At 51.3% G+C, this 19774-nt stretch overlaps 1 protein-coding gene across 2 annotated transcripts in view; it reads left to right on the top strand.

Moving 5' to 3' along the window:
• Positions 1–19774, top strand: part of Hvcn1 (hydrogen voltage gated channel 1) — a 30131-nt gene that overhangs the window by 3894 nt on the left and 6463 nt on the right. Inside the window, exons 3-5 of one of the 2 annotated variants that reach the window (XM_027949196.3) lie at positions 588–627; positions 14968–15249; positions 19351–19455. In XM_027949196.3, the coding sequence (XP_027804997.1) occupies positions 607–627; positions 14968–15249; positions 19351–19455 (408 nt within the window). In that variant the 5' untranslated portion in view covers positions 588–606. Of the gene's footprint in view, positions 1–587; positions 628–6191; positions 6887–14967; positions 15250–19350; positions 19456–19774 lie in introns of those variants that run through there. The other variant, XM_027949197.3, reaches the window with a different exon arrangement.

The raw sequence follows: 19774 nt of genomic DNA, 5'->3' as shown, positions 1-19774 counted from the left end.
CCTAAGAGGAAACCCTTTAAGCAGCCACTCCCTGCTCTTCCCTTCCCCTGGTCCCCAGCATCCACCAGTCTCCTTCATGTCTCCATGGTTCTGCCTATTCTGGCTGTTTCATACAAGTGGGGATCACATGGTATGTGCATATTGTGTCCAGCCACCTTTTCTTAGCATAGAGTTTTCAAGGTTCATCTGTGTCTTTGCAGGGGTCAGTGCTTCATTTCTGTTTGTGGCTGCATAATACTCCATGGCATGGATATACCACATTCTGTTTATCCATACCCATCAATGGACATATGGGTTGTTTCCACCTTTCAGAGATGGTGAATACTTCTACTACATATTGTTCACCATCTCCAAAATGTGGACCAAGTACTCCAACAGGTGTTTGTTGGAGTACTTGTTTTCAGTTCTTTTGGGGTGTGTATCCAGGGTACATGTCCTTCTACATACATTGTGAGCTTTATGCTATTTTCAAACTCTGTTGACACTAAGTTAACATAGACCTAATCTGTAAGGAGAGATTGCCAGGTGCTTGCTGGGGCCACAGCAGCAGACTGACAGATCCAAACAAATATGTTCTTGTTTTCCAGATCCAGAGACCGCAAGAAGATGGCCTCCAGTGATGTAAAGGTAAATTCCTGTTTTAACAACCCTGAGTCACAAAGCCCGGCCCTTCACCTCCTTATGCCTCAGTGTCCTCCTCTGGAAAATGACAGAAAGATTAGTTCCCACCTCAGCCCCAAGGGCTGTCAGGAGGATCAAGGAATCGGGGTCTGCAGACACCAGGGAGATGCTGAGTCTGTTGGGACTTTTCTTTAGCATCCTGTCTTACAGGTCAGGATATTTGGGCACAGAGACCTAAAGCCACTTGCTCAGAATCACACAGCTGGGAAGTGGCAAATCGGGTTTCAACCCAGCCTGACTTCACAGCAAAGCTTGGCCTCCTGTTGGCCATCCCATGCAGGACTTGACATTGGGGTGTGGGTTGGTTGGGTTTGGGGTATATCAGTGGCAAAAGTTGCAAGGGGGGAAGGAAGTGTCGGCTTCCCCTTCCGGAGTTCCCCCCAAGGGCCTGGGGGCCGGCTGTGGAGGGGCGAGCTACAGGAGCCTACGGTGGCAGCGGGGTGCCTGGGGCAGACCCAAGAAGCCACATGGGGGTCAGCAGGACACAGAGTGGTAGCAACCTGTGTGTCCTCATGTGCGTGGCAGGTGGCCAAGTGGCTGTGAGAGTTAGGTGGTCCCCAAGTTCCAGGTAACAAAGTGTCGAAGAAAGGTGTGGAAATGGCGGTGACTTTTCTTTTGTTTGCAATTCTCCTTTAAGTTAAGTGAACCAAAAAGGTACAGGCAGCTGGGTTGACCCCGGCGAGGCCAGCGCCGGGGCACCTGTGCTGGGGACTTGCTCAGCCCCCGCAGCTGTGCTGAGCAGAGGTGACAGTGTGTATCAAGATTGGTGAGGATGTTGGCGTTCAAGTGTGTCCATCTCATTAAGGGAAAGGAAACAATCCATCAAAAGGAAAAAGTCACTTGTGGCGCTATGTTCTTAGCGTGTCAGATGCCGCTGACTGTACCTGCGCTGTTATTGCATGTGCTGTGAAGAACGGGGTCCCCGGCAGGCCACGGGGGAGTGCCGAGGCCTGGCTTTGACCCCCAGCACCGCGGGGAAAACGCAAAACAGGCAAAGGTACATCCCGATCCCAGAGCTATGAGAAAACATGGTCTTGGCGTTGCTGATAAAGGTGCTAAAAATGAGAAGCCGTCAGGTTCAGTAAGACCCTCTGACTCCTCAGGAACTTTCTTGGCCATCGAAAAGGCCTGTCCCTGGTCTCCGGTCCTTGATTATAATTGTCAAAGATGCAAATCTGAGAGGAGGTGGTGGAAGAGGTGGGGAGGTGACAGAGGTCTGGATTGTTGCTGTTCCCTTTTGTGGCCGTGCTTTTGCCCCATCCCCACTAGACGGAGTGGAGTAGGGCAAAGTCTGTTCGCCAGGTAAAGCCGGGCAGGGGTCCCGAGGAGGCGGGTGTCTGACTGAAGCTGGGCAGGTGCAGGGGAGGGGGCACCTTGTCACAGGCCGTCACCAGGGCATGGCCCCTGCAAGGCAACGGGAGGCTGAACCAACAGGGGACACACCTTGGGGAGCTCCTGGGGGTCACCACACCAAGGCTGGCCCTGGACAGCACGTCCAGGAGCTGGGAAGAGGGGTCAGGACCACCTGGGACAAACCCGCCTCTTCCTGGCCAAAGATCAGGCTTGTGTTCGTGGTCGAGCTGGTCGGGCTCCTCGTGTTCTGAGAACCGAGCCTTCGTGGCTTTGCCCCTAGAGCTGTTTCATTGACTGGTTCTCCTGGTCTTTAAGAAGAAAACAGCCATTTTGTGGGAGAAAGCAGTGGGGTTTCCAGCCCCAGGCAGACCTGATTTGCAGTGGCCATGGACACTGTCCTCTTGTGGGGTCCCTCTCTGCCTCTCCCTCCCTCTCTGAGCCCCAGTTTTCCTCTTCTGTAAAGTGGGACAATAGCTTGCAGAGCTGTGGTGGAGGATTCATCAGCACTGGGGGCGGGGGCGGCTGGCTGCAGCACGCAGGGTGTGGACATCGCAGGCTCCATGGTGAGTACAAGGGGCCCATCGGCCAGCCTGACTCCTCAGTGCAATGCAGGCAGTGGCATCCGCCCGCCCCATCTGGGGAACCTGAGAATTAGGGTGCTCTGCCCCCGAGCTCTGTCCCCAACTCTTTGCATTTTTTGAGACTGTCCACCAAGTTGTCTCTACTTACAGAGAAGCAAACTGAGAACAGAGAGGCCAAGTGACTTGACCCACATCACACAGCCAGTGAGAGGCAGAGCTGAGGCTAACCTCAAACTTGTGATCCTCCTCCCTTAGCCTCCAAGTCACTGGGATTCCAGGAGTGTGCCACCCGGCTGCTGAGACGCCCTTGTAGCCCTTTAGCTCATTTTGGGTGCAGGCTGAGGGTGCAGCTGTGGGCTCTTTCCGGTGCAGGTTGTTTGCCTTGGCTGCACATTAGCAATCACCACACCAGGCCAAGTAAAGCAGAACCTCTGAATCTGGAGGTTCATTAGGACTTTTTAAAGTTTCTAGGTGATTCTAACGTGCATCTAAGGCCAAGAGCCACTGGTTGGGCAGGGCAGGGTCCCCTCTGTGGAATGTGGAGAAGGAGACTCTGAACTGCTGCCTCTGTCATTTCCATGGCTGAAGCATCACTAAGACATTGTCCCTGGGGACTGAGCCATGCTGGTGACAACTCTTATCTATTTCTTTAGGTACTGGAGGTTGAACCCTGGGGCACTATACTACTGAGCTACACTCCCAGCGCCACCTTAGTGTATTTTTTTTTTTTTAATTTTTAGACAGGGTCTTGCTAAGTTGCTGAGGCTGGCCTCAAACTTGCAATCCTCCTGCCTCAGCCTCCTGAGTTGCTGGGATTCCAGGCCTGCACCACAGAGCCCAGCACAACTCTTAATTTCTGGAAAATGTTTTTCCTCTGCGTTTATGAAGCCAGCAGCACAACGTATGCCCTTATGGCTGTTGCTTCAGACTTTGGACCTTGGGACTCTCTCAATTCTCTGTCATCTTCTCCTTCCTCCAGGGAAATAGGCAGGGCCTCTCCCCTCAGACCAGTGACCGTCAAACTCATTGCTGGTCTTGAAATCCATTTAGTGGGCTGTCTTAGGGTATAGAACAAGGTAAAGTGGGAAGTCTGGGTGTCCCACACGCAGTAACTGCAGAGTTGGCTGCAGACTGTGCGAGTCAGTGCGTGCCAGGAGGCAGGATATGAAGTCTAATGTCTTACTGAAGAGGACTGTCCCAAGCTCCCCACCCAACATGGGACTTCACCAGCTGGGAGCTGGCAGTGTTCACAAGGGTCACCCAAGAGGAAGGCATATGCTGGGCAGCCTGGGTTGGTGTCCTAGCTCTGCTTCTCATTGGCTGTGTGACCTGGAGCAAGTTGCTTACCTCTCTGTTCCCAGTTTGCTCATCTGTAAATGGAGATGATTTGGGACCCCCTCCCCCCACAGGGTTCCTGCCCCATGCTATAAAGCACTCTGCACAGAGCTCCTACCACCGTAGGTGCTCTGGAGAGGGTTCCAGTGACCTGTGCCGTCCACTCCTGTAGCTATGGTCTCCCCGCGGCCTTACAATCTTTGTGCCAGATTTGCAGCCAGGCCTGTCAGCTCGGGAAGGAAACACAGGCTGGGGACCTGGGCTACCAGGTGTGCTCCCAGCTGTAGGGCCCCCTCCCACCTCACAGGCGTTGTTTTATGAACCTCGGACACACTTCCTCCCCGCCCCAGAAAAGGAAAACCTTCTACGCTTATTTAAAGACTTCCCTGATCTTAAAAATAGGCATTCCTCAGAACAGAGCCTCCCAGGGGGCAGGTGAACTGCCCTTGAAGTTGCCCTGCCTCCCCGTGTGAAAGATCTGCCCAGGGTTTCATCCCTCCATCCCGTGTGTATCCCCAAGGCAGGAGCCCACCTGGCTGGGCAGTGCTCAGTCAGGGACAGGGGTGACAGACTCAGTCACACAAATAGGTGGATGTGAACCTGCAGTTGGGGAGCCCTGGGCCAGTCCCATGAGCTGGAATGCTTGAGAGGGACCTGAAAGAGGGAAAGGAAGCGAGATGACAAGGCAAAGCAGGTTACATATTCCAGACAGCAGAACCTGCATGTGCAAAGGCCCTGCGAAGAGGTGGCAGAGGCAGGGCAGACCAAGGGTCAATTATTGCTGATATGCAGATCAGGGCCACAGTGACAGGCTCTGTGGGGCAGTTCCCTAGACTGCCTGGGAGGGGACCAGGAGGCGGCAGAACCAGAGGCAATTCCCATGGCCTGGGTGGCCACGTTGCAGGACCTCAGTGTCCCCATCTGCTAAGGACAGAAGACCACAGCTCGGGACCTTGATTCCTCCTCTTACAGTGACCATCATTCTTATTGCTTTTTTTTTTCTAAATCCTTTTCTGCCACATTTTCCCTCAGCAGAGTGTCTTGAAATAAAGCCAGTAGACTAGAGTTTATATGCTGGATTTATCATTTACTTATCATTTTTTGTTTTAAACAACTCTACACAAACAAGTTCTCAGCATAAGAAACTAAATCAATGCACATGCCTATATATAAACATATATTAGGTTGAACTTTATGAAATTCACAATTTACACCAGTTTTAACCTACAAAAATGGCATTTAAAAAAAAAGTCCTCATTTATTTCCAGAAAGTTTTTTTGAATTATATCTTTAGTTATTTTGGTTTTCCTTATTCAGGGATTCATTCTCTCCCTGCCCCCACTGAATACTCATTTACCACTTAATTTTTTTCTTTCTTTTTTTAAACCACTGAGCTTCATCCTCAGCCCTTTTTATTTTTTATTTTGAGACAGGTCTCACTAAGTTACTTATGGCCTTGCTAAGTTGCTGAGCTGGCCTTGAACTTGTGACCCAGCCTCCTGAGTTGCTGGGGTTACAGGTGTGCCCCACCTCGTCCAGCTCACTATTTGATTCTTTAAAGGCTGGATCTTCCTCTCCAAATGACAATTCTTATGGTTAAAACTTACAGGAAAAAATATGGAAAGTTCCTCTTCACCCTGCATGCCAGCCCCACTCTCCTCCACTCCCGGGAGAAACCATGTGGTTTGGGAGGTTGATTTTTGTCAGTTCTCCCTGCGAGCGCAGATCGGGGACTTTCAGCATGGCTCTGTCACTTGCCACCTTCTGCATGGCTGCACACGCTGCTCTGCAGCACGGGTCTACCGTGGTGTATTTAGCAACAGAATTTTGGGTTGTTTCCAGTTTGGGGCTGAGTTAGGGGGCTGTGGGGAGTGTCCATATGAACGTGTGTCTGTTGTTAGGTTGAGTTTTGGTAGAAACCTGTCTGAGACCAGTTCCTTCCTACACTCCCATACCTGGCAGGGCAAAAGGGAAATTTTCTTTTTTCTTTTTTTTTTTCCAATTGACTATATTCCCTGGTGCTTGGGAGGCTGAGGCAGGAGGATCACTTGAGCCCAGGAGTTTGGAGCCAGACTGGGCCAGATTGCAAGACCGTGTGTCCTAGAAGAAGAGGAGAAGACGGAAGAGGAGGAGCAGAAGGAGGAAGATAAGGAAGACAAGGAGGAAGATGAGGAGGAGGAGGAGGAGGGGGAGGGGGAGGGAGGAGGGAGGAAATGTCTGGTGGCCCTTCTACAAAGGGCCTACCTGTCAACATGCCTCTCAGGGGCTCCAGGAGTGCCCACTGCCCTGTCTTATGCCGGCTGCTGGTGTGTGACACAGTGGGACTTGAGGCCAGCTTCTCTCCTCTCCGCGCCTGTTTTCCCCCCATAGGCTGTTCCCGTCACTCTACCTGTTTCTACTGGTCATCAGAGGCGTCGAGTGAGAGCAGGGGGGTGGCCTGCAAGCTGGGCACAGAGGGAGCCCCTGCTGCCGGTACCAGCTGCAGAGATGCGCTGCATCTGCACAGCGGTTTGGTGGCCTCTGGAGAAGCTTGATTCCTCCTTGGGGACCAGGTGGGAGGTGGCCTGGGAGGATGAAAGGACAGAGCATGTGGTCCATAGACAGACTCTGTGTTAGTGTCCTACGATAGCTGTCCCCGCGTGGCACAGGCTCAGGACCGAGCACAACAGGAATTCCCTCTGATTTGGTTCTGGAGGCCAGAAGTTCAGAATCGTGTCGGCAGGATCTCCTATAGGCTCTGGGGGAGGATCTGTCCCAGGCCTCTCTCTAGCATGGGTGGGGCCGACAGTCCTGGGTGTCACTGGCTTGTGGAGGCATCACCCCCGTCTCCTCCATGTTCACGTCCTCGCCTCTCCTCCTAGGGACACTGGTCACTGGATTTAGATAGGCCCCTCCCTCACTCCAGGACGAGTGTATCAAGATCTTTAATTATACAGGTAAAGTCCCACATTCCAAATAAGGTCACATTCTGAGGGCACAGGAGTTTGGGGGACCACGGTTTAACCCGCCGCACCCTCTGAGCTGGGGGATCTGTACTCTCTGGCTCCTGACTCCTGGGGCCCTGTGTCCCAGAACGTGGTCTCCAGGTCACAGCCCAGGGCAGGCACGGCTCTCCTGGTTTCTGGCAGTGTGTGATTTGGGGTGACTCACCTCCGTCCACGAGACCCTAATGGTGGCATTGGTTTCCACCCATTGTTAGAGTTGAAACAGAACAGCCAGGGGACAGGAGCAGCGCATGAGATAGAATAAACATTGGTGGCAGGGGCTCTGGCCGCTCTTGCCCTTGCTGGAGCCGGGGTGCAGGTGGTGGCTGGTTGGCACATCAGGTTCCCAAGAATAGTTCTGGGCCGGAGCCGGGGAGATGGGGACCGAAAAGCTGTAGGCCCTGGGAATCGCGAGGTGACTGAATTTCTTAAAAAGTACCTTCTCTGTAGTCGTTGGAGGGCCCTGAAATAGGGACTTTCCCCTCCTGCAGACAGTGGCTTCAGGGCACTGGGGACCTTGCTCTGGCCCCTTCTGGGTCTTGCTCTTGCTTTCTCCCCTCAGGCTGTAGCTGTCCTGGAGCAGCACCTGTCCTGTGCCCTAGCCAACACGCTGGGCGGGGCAGCTCCTGTCATGGCCACGTGCTGAGAGTCCATGGATTAAATACCCATGGAGCCCTCCCAGTGATGGAGAGAGAAGGGTCCCTGCCCACCCCCTACCCCACCCCCAGCACCACGGCCCAGCTGTCAGAGAGGCGATGGCCTGGGTGCAGGTAGATGGGGAAGGATCGCTGGAAGGCCTCCAGGGAGGCAGGACCTCTGCCCAAAATGCGAGGATGAGCTGGCAGAGGGCAGCGCCGACTACGGAGCAGGCTGGTGGGGTCCCAGGAGCAGAGGGAGTAGGGGCACCTAGAACCCGAGGAGCCTGGAGTAGCCCCGGGGTGTGGCAGCCACAGAGAAGACAGGAAGATGAGGCCGGGAGGAGGCCCCGCCTGGCAAGAGGCCACGCTTGAAAAAAAAACCCACGCTTCATCCTGAGAGGGTCTTGCAGTGGGGGCAGCCTGACTGGGTCGCAGGAGGAGGCCTCTGGCCCTGCCAGGGAAGAGGCTGCTGCCGGGAGGGCGCCTGAGCTGGAGAGGAGGCAGGGAGGCACGTGGCCTCCGGAGAGTGGAACCAAGGAGGCTCTAGTGAGGAAGGAGCCGAGGGACTCCTTCTTCATTGGAGGGACAGTGTGCAGATTTAGGGGAGAAATGAGTTCAGTTTGGGTCATGGCAAACAAAGGACCTCAGACAGCAGGCGGCAGGCTTTGATTTCCATGTGAACCACACTGAGAACACGGGCATGCCAAGACCATCAAATGGGCAGCGTCCCCCAGCCCAGAGCAACCAGCGCGGGGACAGGAACATGGCACAGGAGCCTGAGAGGCAGAGACAGGAGAGAGATCAGGAGAAGAGACGGACAAGTGGGTGGTTGCGGTTAAACCAGTAGGAACCAGAGTCTTGGACTTCAGTACAGGAGGGTGGCCTTGGAGACAGGAGTGTTGGGATGTCACAGGGACAGCCCAGGTTCATGCAGGGGAGAGGGAGCCGGGGGGTGTCCATGTCAGTGACTCTATGGTGTAGGTTCTTGGGGTTGCAAGTGACAGAAACAGCTCCACCAAGCTTAAGGCACAAAGGAACTCCATTAGCAGTTCCTGTACCTGAGAGATCTGGGGGCACGGGGCACCCCGGCAGCAGGTGGGTGAGCAGGCTCTGCAGACACTGGCAAAGGTGGAGAGGAGGGCGTTCCTTGTTAGGAGAGTCAGAGCCCGCACGCTAGGGGCTGCCCCGGCCAGGCACCGGGAAGGGCTCCTGTGTCTTGGTCCACCCCTTCCCATGGGTGCCCAGGGGCCAGCGTGGTGAAGCTGCGGGGGCCCACAGAAGCTCTGTGGTCAGCTCTGCCTTAGCCCTTTTCTGGAACTTTTCTGCTTCTGCCAGGACAGTCTTGACTTAAAACCAGAATTATTTTCTGCTCTGCTGGGCGCCACAAATATCTTCATCCCAAATTGCTAAAAGCTGCTTCTTTACTGGTCACGAGGTTTCAGAAAGAAAACTTTCCTGTGAAATAAAAATAATTGTGGTTTTTGTAGAGTACCCTGAGCGTCCACCATGCTGACAAGTGGCTGAGGCAGCCCTCCTCGTCTGCCGGGTGGTGTGTTTCTGGGGGGAAATTATGACCTGGCAGGGGAGGCAGGGTATCAGCGTCCTTGGCTGACAGGTGTGCAGAGGCTTCTGCCATGAGTCAGATGTCACATGAGACTCAGGTGACACAGATCCCACCTTCATGGAGTTTAAATGCTAAGAGAGAAGAAATACATCAACGGCACACCAAACAATTTCCTGTTGGAAACCATGATAAGGGCTCTCAAGAAAAAGTCAAGAGTGTGCAGAGAGGTTATCAAACTGGGAGAGGATCTGTTTAGATCTCAGAGGTCAGGGAGGACCTCTCGGAAGAAGTGGTACTTCAGCCAAGGCGTTAAGCCTGAGTAAGAGTGAGCCAAGCTCGGAGTGGGGAGGAGAGCAGGCCAGGTTGAGTGAACAGCCTGTGTAAGGCTCAGTCTGGGGCAGCATGGAGCATTGGAGGGACAGATGGTGGCCAGTGTGGTCTGAGCACAGAGAGCAGGCTGTGGGGAAGGAGAAAGGCCAAGCCCTTGGGGCTGCGCATGTCACATGAGGCCTTGCGCTCTCATTGTAAGAGTAAAAGGCTACCACAGGGAGAAGCAGGTCAAGGGTGAGGGTTCACAGAGCCCACTCAGGCTGATGGGCGGAGAGTGCCCTGGAGGAATCAGATCAGTCGGAGGCTGTGTGGCCTTCCTGGGCAATGGAGGTGAGAGCTCAGACTGGGTGGTGGCAGAGGAGGAAGGAAACTGTGGAGGTGAGGAGAGAGCTGTACACGGCCCCAGGATCGTGGCTGGGGAAAGAATCAGAAAGCGAGAGACTGCAGGAGCCCCAAGGAGTTTATGGGGGGCTCATCAGCTGTCCTCAGGCCTCTCGGCATCGGGGGAAATCTCATGTCTGAGGTTCCCAAGGTGCCTAAAGAACGTCGGGGATGGGGCAGGGAGGCAGCCTGGAGCCCAGACTGGATTCCTGGGTGCAGAGTTTTTTTTAACAACCACCCCCCTGCTCACCTCACCTATGGCCTCGCTGTCTTTATAGTGCCGGGGCTTCCCCAGGGCACTTAACTAGAAAATGTAGGGTTCACAGGTTTGTGAAGGAAATGGCATTCTTTGACCAAAGTTAGAGCTTAGAAACTTATAAGGTCCCGTAGATCAGAGGACAGGATGGTGGACCGGGGCCAGAGAGCTTGCGTTTCAGTCTCTCTCAAGTGTGATGCTGCCGATTTGCTGGCCATGAGCAAGCCCTGCTCCCCATCTCTGAAATGCCCCCATTTGTGAAAAACTGGGTGGACCAGCCCAGGTCTTCTCTCTAAGCTCGTGAAACTTATCATGGAAAAATCCTTGAGTGTGCACCCAAGCTGGAGAGAGATTTTCATTTTACTTTGAAAAAAAAATATTAAAAATACAAAAGAATGAAATATTGGTAAAGACTTATGTGGTCTTCACCCTGAGTTGGAAGATGTTAATGTTTTGTCATATTTTAATCAAATCTCTGGATAATTCGAAAGGATATTTTCCAGGTAGAGTTCGAGTACTTTTTGATTCTCACATTTTGACTGCTATAGCCTTTACCCTTCCCTGAGGAACCACGATAATGAATTTGGTGTCTCCTTCTAGTACATTCTTTTGTATGTTTTTCCTGCTTGCAGTTCATTGAGCTTCATGGATCTATATGTTTTTATATATGTGTGTGTGTGTGTGTGTGTGTGTGTATTTTAAATCTAATCTGGACATTTAAAGCCAGGATTTATTCAAAAATTTTCTTCCTTAATCTCCCTACCATCTCCTTTCATTACAACAGACACCGACATGTTAGATCACTTGATAGTGTCCCTGAGTTTTTGTGGGTTTTTTTTTTGCTTTTAGCCATTTTTCTTTCCACTTAGTATTTTCTATTACCCTGTCCTTAAGTTTGCTGATCTTTTCTTCTGTAGTATCTTATCAGATGTTAGTCCATCTATTGATTCTTCATTTCATATATGTATTTTTTAGTTCCACAGTCACCATTTGAATCTTTTTCATAGTTTCCTTTATTGAGATTCTTTGTTCCTTCATTAAACTTATGTTTTCCTTGAAATCTTTGAATATATTTGTCATGGTAGTCTTTGTTGGCCAGTTCCATTATCTATATCCATTTGAGTCTTTTATTAATTGATTTTTATACTGATTATGGACCACGTTTTTCTGCTTCTTTATCTAATAATTTTTTTGTTGTGTGCTGGACAATATGTATTCTCTGTTGTCAAGTGCATGCTGTTGTCTTCCCTGACAGAGTATTGAGTTTTGTTCCACTAATTAGTTGGGGATCAGCTTAATCTTTTCAAAGCTTGTTTAAAGTTTTGTTGGGATGAGTCTAAGGTAGCTCTTACTGTAAAGGCTTAAATTTGGCCTATTTCTATGGCTTGCTTTTCTGGAATTTCTACAAATGCTTAGGTGTTCAATAAAATCTACTTTGGATATTGGAAACTCATACATCCCCCTATCCAGCCCTGTGGATATGGTAGTTGTTCAAGTTCACAACTCCCCAGAAGTTCCCTCCACCCCTGAAAGTAAGGTTTTTTCCTTGCTTCCTGGAGTCTGCTCCATATGTGTGAAGTTTAGGACTCAGCCGAAGTCCTTGGTGATCCTTCTCTGCCCAGCTTCCTTTCCTCTGGTACTCCCTGAAGGAGGGAGACTTAAGTCTTGAAATACAATTTTTACCTCCACAGTCCAGAAGGTATCTCTACATATAAAGTCAGGATGATGGGAGGGCTCAAATCATTTGATTCTCTACTCTCAGAGATAATGGTTATTTTTATTTTTATTTATTTTTTTGGTACTGGGATTGAACCCAGGGGTGCTTTACCACAGAACCACATCCCCATCCCTTATTGTTTTTTAAGACAGGGCCTCACTAAGTTGCTGAAGCTGGCCTCAAACTCTGGTCCTCCTGCCTCAGCCTCCCAAGTCTCTGGGATTACAGGTGTGCCCCACTGTGCCCAGCTAAATTTCATGTCTTATCTAGTTTTATATTTGTTTCTAGCAGGAGGGATAATCTACTACTAATTACTTAAGCATGGCCAGAAGTGGAAATCCCATTCTCTTACATGATTATGCTCATATTTTTACACATTCCCAAAACAATATGTAGTCATAATATTTTCCATGAATTCCAAATTTTCACTTGAAAATTTCATATTATTCCACATCTTCATTCCACACTGGCCAGGGTTAAAGGTCTACCCACGTTCCTGTATTCCTCTGTCCCTCAGATGAGTGTTTCTGGGTGTTAAGTGCAAAGCATTGTCCTTGGCACTGGGTGTGCAGTTGCACAAGAAGGAAAAAGTCCCTCTCTGTGGATCCTGGAGTCTAGTGGGGAAGGCGGATAATGAGTGCACAGCGACATCCAACAGCAGAGTGTAGGGAGGGGAAGTGAAGCAGGGGATGGAGATGGGTGGGACTGGGGAGTGACCGGGTCTCAGAAGAGGTGAGGTCTGAGCACATCTGCCCTCGGGGAGGGTGTGAGCCAGGCAGATGTCCAGGAAGGGGGACCCAGTGCTGTGAAGGATCACCTGAGGGCGTTAGGTAGAGGTGGGACATGATCTCATTTAGGTCTTAGAAAGTTCTCTCTGGTTCCTATAGAGAAGGGATGTTGGGAGGCTGCAGGAGGCCACTGCAGTAATACAAGCAGCAGATTACAGGGAACAATTGGCTTGGGCCAGGGATGTCCTATTTGGAACACAGTTGAAAGGCAGAGCCAGCAGGACCCTGTTGGGTGGGAGAAGAGTCAAGAACGATGCTCTGCATTTTTGGCCTAAGGAAGTGGACAAATGAAATGTCATAAACTAAAATGGGGACAGTTTGGGTGAAGAATGACTAACTCCGCTTTAGACATGCTAACTGTTAAGCTGTCATGCAACTAAGGAAGATACTCTGCCTGTCGATGGCTGGTGAATCTGGAGTTCAGGTGGGAGATGGGACTGGAGGTGGAATTCAAGCATCATCCAGGTAGAGATGGTTTTTCAAGCCGTGGTGCTGAGTGAGACTTAAAAACAAAAAGAGAGGTGGGCAGAGCCCAGGCCCTGGGAATTCCAGTACTTAAATATAAGGTCTTCCTTTCAAGGATCCTGCAAGAGAGACTGACATGAGGAGAACTAGGAGATTGTGGCACCCAGAGCCAGGGAAGGAGGGATCTACTGTTGAGGACGCTCAGTTCTTTTTTTTTTTTTTTTTGACTCCTGTATAGCATTCCATCACATGAATAATGAAGAGATATTTTTCTTCTGCCCAGATTTATGGCAATGGATATTTGCAGTGAATGTTCTTGAACATGGTACCAACTTGAGCACGTGTGGACAGGTTTCTCTTTGGACACTGGGAAGGGATGGAATCACTAGATGATTAAGATACAACTTAAGGGGCTGGGGCTGTAGCTCAGTGGTAAAACGCTTGCCTCGCATGTGTGAGGCACTGAGTTTGATCCTCAGCACCACATAAAAATAAATAAAGATACTATGTGTTCATCTACAACTAAATAAATATTTGAAAAAAAATTTTTTTAAAGATACAACTTAACTTGCCCAGACAATGCCAGTTGCTTCCCCAAATGAAGCTACTGGTGTCCATTCCTAACTTTAGGGTTCAAGAGACCCTGCTGCTTCACACCATCCCCAGCACTGGATATTAGAGATTTTGAAGATGCTTGCTAATCTCAGGAGTGAAAATATGTGTAACTGTTGCTTCCTTTCACATTTTCCTAAGTACTAGTGAGGTTGAACCTTGCTGGGCCATTTGCATTTTCTCTTACCTGATCTGCCTGTTAATATCACTGCCCAGTCCTCTTCTTTTTGATTTATAAGATTTCTTCCTATATTCTGAACTCTAAATCTTCGAGTGTTAAGTATATTGCAAATATTTACTCTCGGTCTGTGGGAAGTCTTAATTTTGCAGGGATGTGTGTTTGTGTGTACACACATGCATGTCATATGAAAGCTTTTGGTTTGGATGCATCTATTTTACATTTTGTGTGTTATGTATACAATCTTTTCCTATCCTGAGGCCATGAAGATACCTGCCTGTATTTGTCCTGATGCCTTAAGTTTTGTTTTAACATATGCATGTTAATGTTAAGGCATCTGAAATTTATTCTGTGTGTGGCATGAGGTAGGGACTGGATTTTTTTTTTTTTTTCCTCTAATGGTGAAGTCAGATGTCCTAACTTCTCTAATCTATTCCTACTGGTGTGGATTGCTAACACCTCACCTCCAAGTTCCCACAGGGACATGGGTCTCTTTGGACTCTCTTTCCCTGTTCTACTTGTCATATCACCTATTCTTGTACTCATACCTATGAGTGATATCACTTGGTAAAAATGTTGATCTCTGGTAGGATAAGATGGGTAAAGTAAAGGGATGGAATACCTGCTTTTCTTTGAAGTTCTCCCTCTTTAAACAACTGTCAGTGTAGTTAAAACAGCACTGGATGAAGTCCCTGTCCAGGACGAATCTGTGGCATGGAGGGCGAGTGTACCCCGACTTCTCTGTGAGACTCTGGGTGTTTTACTGGTCGCCCTCTCCTCCCCACACCCTGTGCTCACCTCCCGTGAGGTCTGAACTACAGGGCGGCTCTTCCGGGCCTGGGGCTGCTGTGGGTATTTTGTGACTGGGCCGTAGTACCGATTCCGCTGGTTCCTGCCGGCCTGACCGCAGGGACAGGTCTGGCGGGGTCTGGGGTTTCCTGTTGCCTCACCCTCACCAACACTGAGCCCCTGGATTCTAAAAATAAAAGCACCAGAAACCACTGAGACCTCGTGTAGCTGTGCTCAGGGTGCTCTGAGGGCCCGGGCCACCTGGGCCTGCTCCCCTCAGCCCTGCCTGAGCTCTGCCTTTGTCCCGCCCTCCAGGTCGTCCCCCGCAGGGCCACACGCAGGACTCCTGCCGAGAGGATGAGCAAGTTCCTGAGGCATTTCACCGTGGTCGGGGACGACTACCACACCTGGAACATCAACTACAAGAAATGGGAGAACGAGGAGGAGGAGGAGGAGGAGGAGGAGCCGCCAGCCGTGCCAGCCTCAGGCGAGGAGGGTGGCGCGGGGGATGCCGAGGCTGCGCCCAGGTCGGCACCCAAGCCTACCCGCGACTTCAGGAGCATATTGAGGAAGCTCTTCAGCTCCCACAGATTTCAGGTAGGAGGGGCAAAGGCCCAGAGGCCCCAGGCGGGGAAGGGCCTCCTGTGGAAGTCACCAGGCCTGCAGGGAGGGACCCACCTCTGCCATTCCACTGCTCCTTCACAGATGCCCACCATGTGCCAGGAGCCCCGGGCTCACTGGGGTGCCATGGGCCCATCCCATGTTGTCAGGGAGGAAATAATCCTCATCATCAGCAGGTGAATGGATAAACAAAATGTGGTCTAACCTCTATCCGAACTACAGGCCGCAGTTGAGCCCTGGGCGGGAATGAGGCTCTAACTCATGACACAAGGACCATCCTTAAGGCCAGGTCAAAGAGCCAGCGCTCCGGCCACGAGGTGTACAAAGCCATTGATAGGAAGCATCCAGAACAGGCAGATCCAGGTAGACAGAAAGCAAGTTGGTAGTGCTCAGGTGAGGGGCAGGAGAGGGGAGTGGCTGCTGGGTGACAGGGGCAATGGTGATATCAGGAGCTAGTGAGTGGCCAGCTGCACCTTTGGGACATACCTAACTCTGCCAAGCTGCTCCAATTTAAAAATGATCACTATAGCAATTTTTATACACACACACACACACACACTCGTGCACACACACAAACACACACAGCGAGTTAGATGGTAATCATTGGGGGCAGAAAAAAAATTCATCTGCGAGTTCAGCAAACAGTCTGCCTGATCTTGAGCAAGGCCAAAAGGGGGCCCTGCCTCCCAGGGCTCGAGACCATCACCCTCAGCCTCTTCTTGTGAAGTGAAGCCAAGAGTGTCTGCCAGGCTTGAAACCATGGCTGCCTTCCCGATGGGGCCATGTGGAGACGGGGAGGCCTGGGCCTCAAAGAAGAGCAGCGGGAACTGAGCTTTATGGGGTCACAAGGACATTTTGATTTTGAAAGTCAAATGCAGGTTGAGTCTGCTCAGCCCCAGGAACCCCACCCTCTGCCTTGAGGGGGGCAGGCTGGTGTCTGGAAGCACATTCTGGGTCCTGGGAGAATGTGGGAGTTCAGAGACGTCAGGGAAGCTCACAGCTCCTTGAAGGTCCAGGTCCCGAGGGAAGCATTTTGGGGACACTACCGCAGACATCCTCCCTGGAGCCCTGTGCCTCTGGAAGCAGAGAGGCAGACAGCCCTGGCCTCTGCCATCACCCGCCTTGTTCTAGAGTAAAACAGAAACAAACAGCTTGGTCTTTATCTGATCCATTCTTGGGTGGCTCACAGAAGGGAAGCCACCCAGCGTCTGCTGCTCCTCAGCTCTGCTCTGTGGCTGTGACGGGAACAGAAACATGGTATTAACTTGTTGGGGTTGAAATTCCAAACCCTCAATTTCAGGAGCTGAAGGAAGAAGCCAGCTTCCTTCCAGCTGCAAGGGGACCCTGGAGCCCTGGACCACCCCCTCAGGATGTTCCCTGCCTCCTGAATGGACCACTGGTCCACTCAGCCTGCTGGGGATCAGGACTAACACCTGGAGCCAGGACCTCCACAGACATTATTGGGGAAAAGCCAACTGATAACTGTCACAAAATAAATCAAGATGTTTATTCAGTCATGTGACAATTATTTAAAGAGCATCTACTGAATACAGCAGTGAACTTATCCCTGCCCTCACTGAAGAGGACCTGAGAGTCTGCAGACAGACAGGAATCACAGGATAATAAGCCCAGGTAGAAGCCCCCTGACAGGGGACAGAAGGGTCTCTGAGAAATCTTGGGAGGCCCAGGGCCTGATGGAGGACTGGGAATCAAAGGAGGTAATGTGTCCCCCAACACTGGAGGGCTGAGCAGGAATGAGCCCTGTGGATGGAAGGGGGACGCTTTCCAAGTACAGGGGCCGTTTTTTTCAAGGGCACAAGCAGGGAAAGAGCCAAGTGCCTTGGAGGGGTTGCCAGGAGGCCTTGACTCTCGTGGTGAGCAGCGACCCTGCAGCAGCAGGAGGGGTATGGCAGGCAGAGGGTTCTCTACAGGGTTGGGGCGCAAACTCATCAGATGGGGAAAGGGGCTGTGGTAGGACAGGGTAGCCACATGGAGTAGGGGACAGGAAATCAGGGGTGTTGCTCTCTGATGGTAGCATGCAAGAAGGTCCTGGAATCCCTTTCTTGGGTGGTTTGAGGTGGCCAAGGTGAGATGACAGCTAATGCTGTCCCTTCTCTCATGGGGTAGCTCACCTAGGAGAGAAAGTGGGTCTACCATGTCTCTGTGGAAGCCACCAAGGGGGGTGCCTGGAGTGGGGAGCGTTGCTCTTACTCCTGCCTGTGGGCGGGAGAACTCTGCCCTGCACTCTCCTCTGTCCCACACCACACTCCCCGGTCACCTGGGGGCAGAAGAGGTGGCCAACTCCGCTTTCTCAGATTTGAAGCGTCAGCTCATGGAGGCTCTACAGCACTGGAAGGTGCTGGTGTGGGGACCTGGGACAGCCACAGGCCTGGCCCAGCTCTGCAGGGGAGGGTTGGTGATTAAGGGCTTCTCCAGATTCTCTGCATTTTTCTCTGTGACGCGGCTTCTTCCAGACAGTGCTGCCTGGTGAGTGGCAGATTGAGGGTTCACAGGAGCCAGGATTGGGGTCCAGGCATTATGGTTTTCTTGGTCTTGAATCTTTCTCTTACTTTTGTTTCTGCTTTTTATAAACTCAGGTGAGATTCATATGAAATCAATCATTTTGAAGTAATTCTGTGGTGTTTTTAGTATAGTCAGTGTTATGTAGCCCACCACTCTCTAGTTCCAGAATGTTCTTATCAACCCTCCAAAGAGACCCTGTTCTTATTGAGCCATCACTTCCCAGTCTCCCCAAGGCCTTCTGTCTGTGCTGTCCCTCTGGACATGCCTGTCTGGACACTGTGTGGAAGGAGGCATGCGATGCGTGGTCTCCCGTGTCTGGCCCCTCACGTGGCATGATGTAGCACGTGCGGCCCTTCATTCCATTTTAGGGCTGAATACTGGATCTTAGGTCTAAATATCTGTGCCTGGCTTTTTTTTTTTTTTTTTTTTTAAGACTATAAGAACTCTCAGATCCCGTTGGTCCTAAAATAAAACCAAAAATTAAAAAAAAAAAAAAAAAGAAAGAAAGAAAAAGAAAACACCCAAGGCTTGAATCTTTACTAAGCTGCTGAATTTGGATGTGTGTGGAAACTTCCTTGCAGAGCCATTTGCCACGTCATCAAGACATCATCAGACACTTTATTGCAACAACTAACTACAGGTGGAAATGGCCAAAAAGTTAAACAGTCCCTTCTTCATAGGCCCCAACTTGTTGAATTTCAATGTGAAACTGCCAGTTTACAGCAGATTACGTTTTAGAGGTCAAAATCAACGGATCTAACAGCGTGAGAGGCAAGGCCTGAGGTCTGGAATTTCTGAGGAAAGAGGGGTATCACACGGGGTCCCTTGGGGCTCCCCCACTGCTGCCATTTCCACAGCCACCATGGACTGTCAGAACTCTGTCAATGTACCCCTGCCATTAGTGGCCTCACCAGCAGCATCCCTGCTGCCATCAATGAGACAACCCCTCGCTCTGGCACCCACTGACCCTCTGTAGCAAGTCACAGAGCCCCACTCTGCCACTCAGCTCTTCCCAATTGTCCAGGAAACCCAGGCCTGCTCTCCGTCCCCGACAAGCAGGAGCTGGTTTCTGTGTACAGTGGTATCACTGTCATCTGAAGAGTAGGCAGCTGCTGGAGTCCCCCCTTCCAGATCCCAGAGCCCTGAGGCGGGATGTGTCAGATGACTTCTCCAGTATCTGTTCTGTGCACCCTGTGGCGACAGCAATCCCCAGAAATAGAAAAATGTAACTTTTAAAAAACGTTTGCCATCTGGGAAGTGGAACTTGGTCTGAGCCAGCTCAGGGAAAAGGTGAAGGAGCAAGGAAGAGCCTAGTGTCGTGGAGGGGCAGTGGGTCAGTGGCAGAGAGAGGCTGGGGGGAGAGGTGGTGGGCAGGTGGCAGCTTGTGACCGTGGGGACCTGCCCCTGCAGGCTCCCTCCAGGAAGGTATTGGCAGTGGCTCTCCCTCCTCGGCACCTGTACCTGGTGGTCTCACTGATGTTTCCAGGCAGCTCCTAAGGGCGGGAGGAGGGCCCTGTTTCAGGCTCACACTTTCTGTCCTCCCACTGCCCGCAGGTCGTCATCATCTGCCTGGTCATTCTGGACGCTCTCCTGGTGCTCGCTGAGCTCATTCTGGACCTGAAGATCATCCAGCTTGTCAAGAACAACTATGCGCCCCAGGTAGCTTGTCTCCGCTCTCTGGGGTGCTCCTGATGTGGGTCACTTCTGTTATCTGCACTGGGGGCAGAGGGGGCGGCTACCACCCCTCTTGGAGCCACAGGGCTTGCTGGGAAGTAGTCTGGGTGTTTTAGTCAACGGCTGGAGAAGAGGCCTGCCTTTCCAGATTTGAGAGAGAAGCATTTAGTACAAGGAGGAAGCTCATTTCACTGAAGCTCGCCAGAGCCAGTCACTGGTTGCAGGCCTATATAATCAGGGACATGAGGCACGTTCCCCTTCCGGGGGCAGGAGTGTCGTTCTCCTCCTGTCTTCTGTTGGTGTT

The sequence above is a fragment of the Marmota flaviventris genome, chromosome 1, assembly GCF_047511675.1.
Source record: "Marmota flaviventris isolate mMarFla1 chromosome 1, mMarFla1.hap1, whole genome shotgun sequence".
Lineage (NCBI taxonomy): Eukaryota > Metazoa > Chordata > Mammalia > Rodentia > Sciuridae > Marmota > Marmota flaviventris.
Note: the sequence above shows the minus strand (reverse complement) of the source record. Positions and strands in the feature narration are given on the sequence as shown.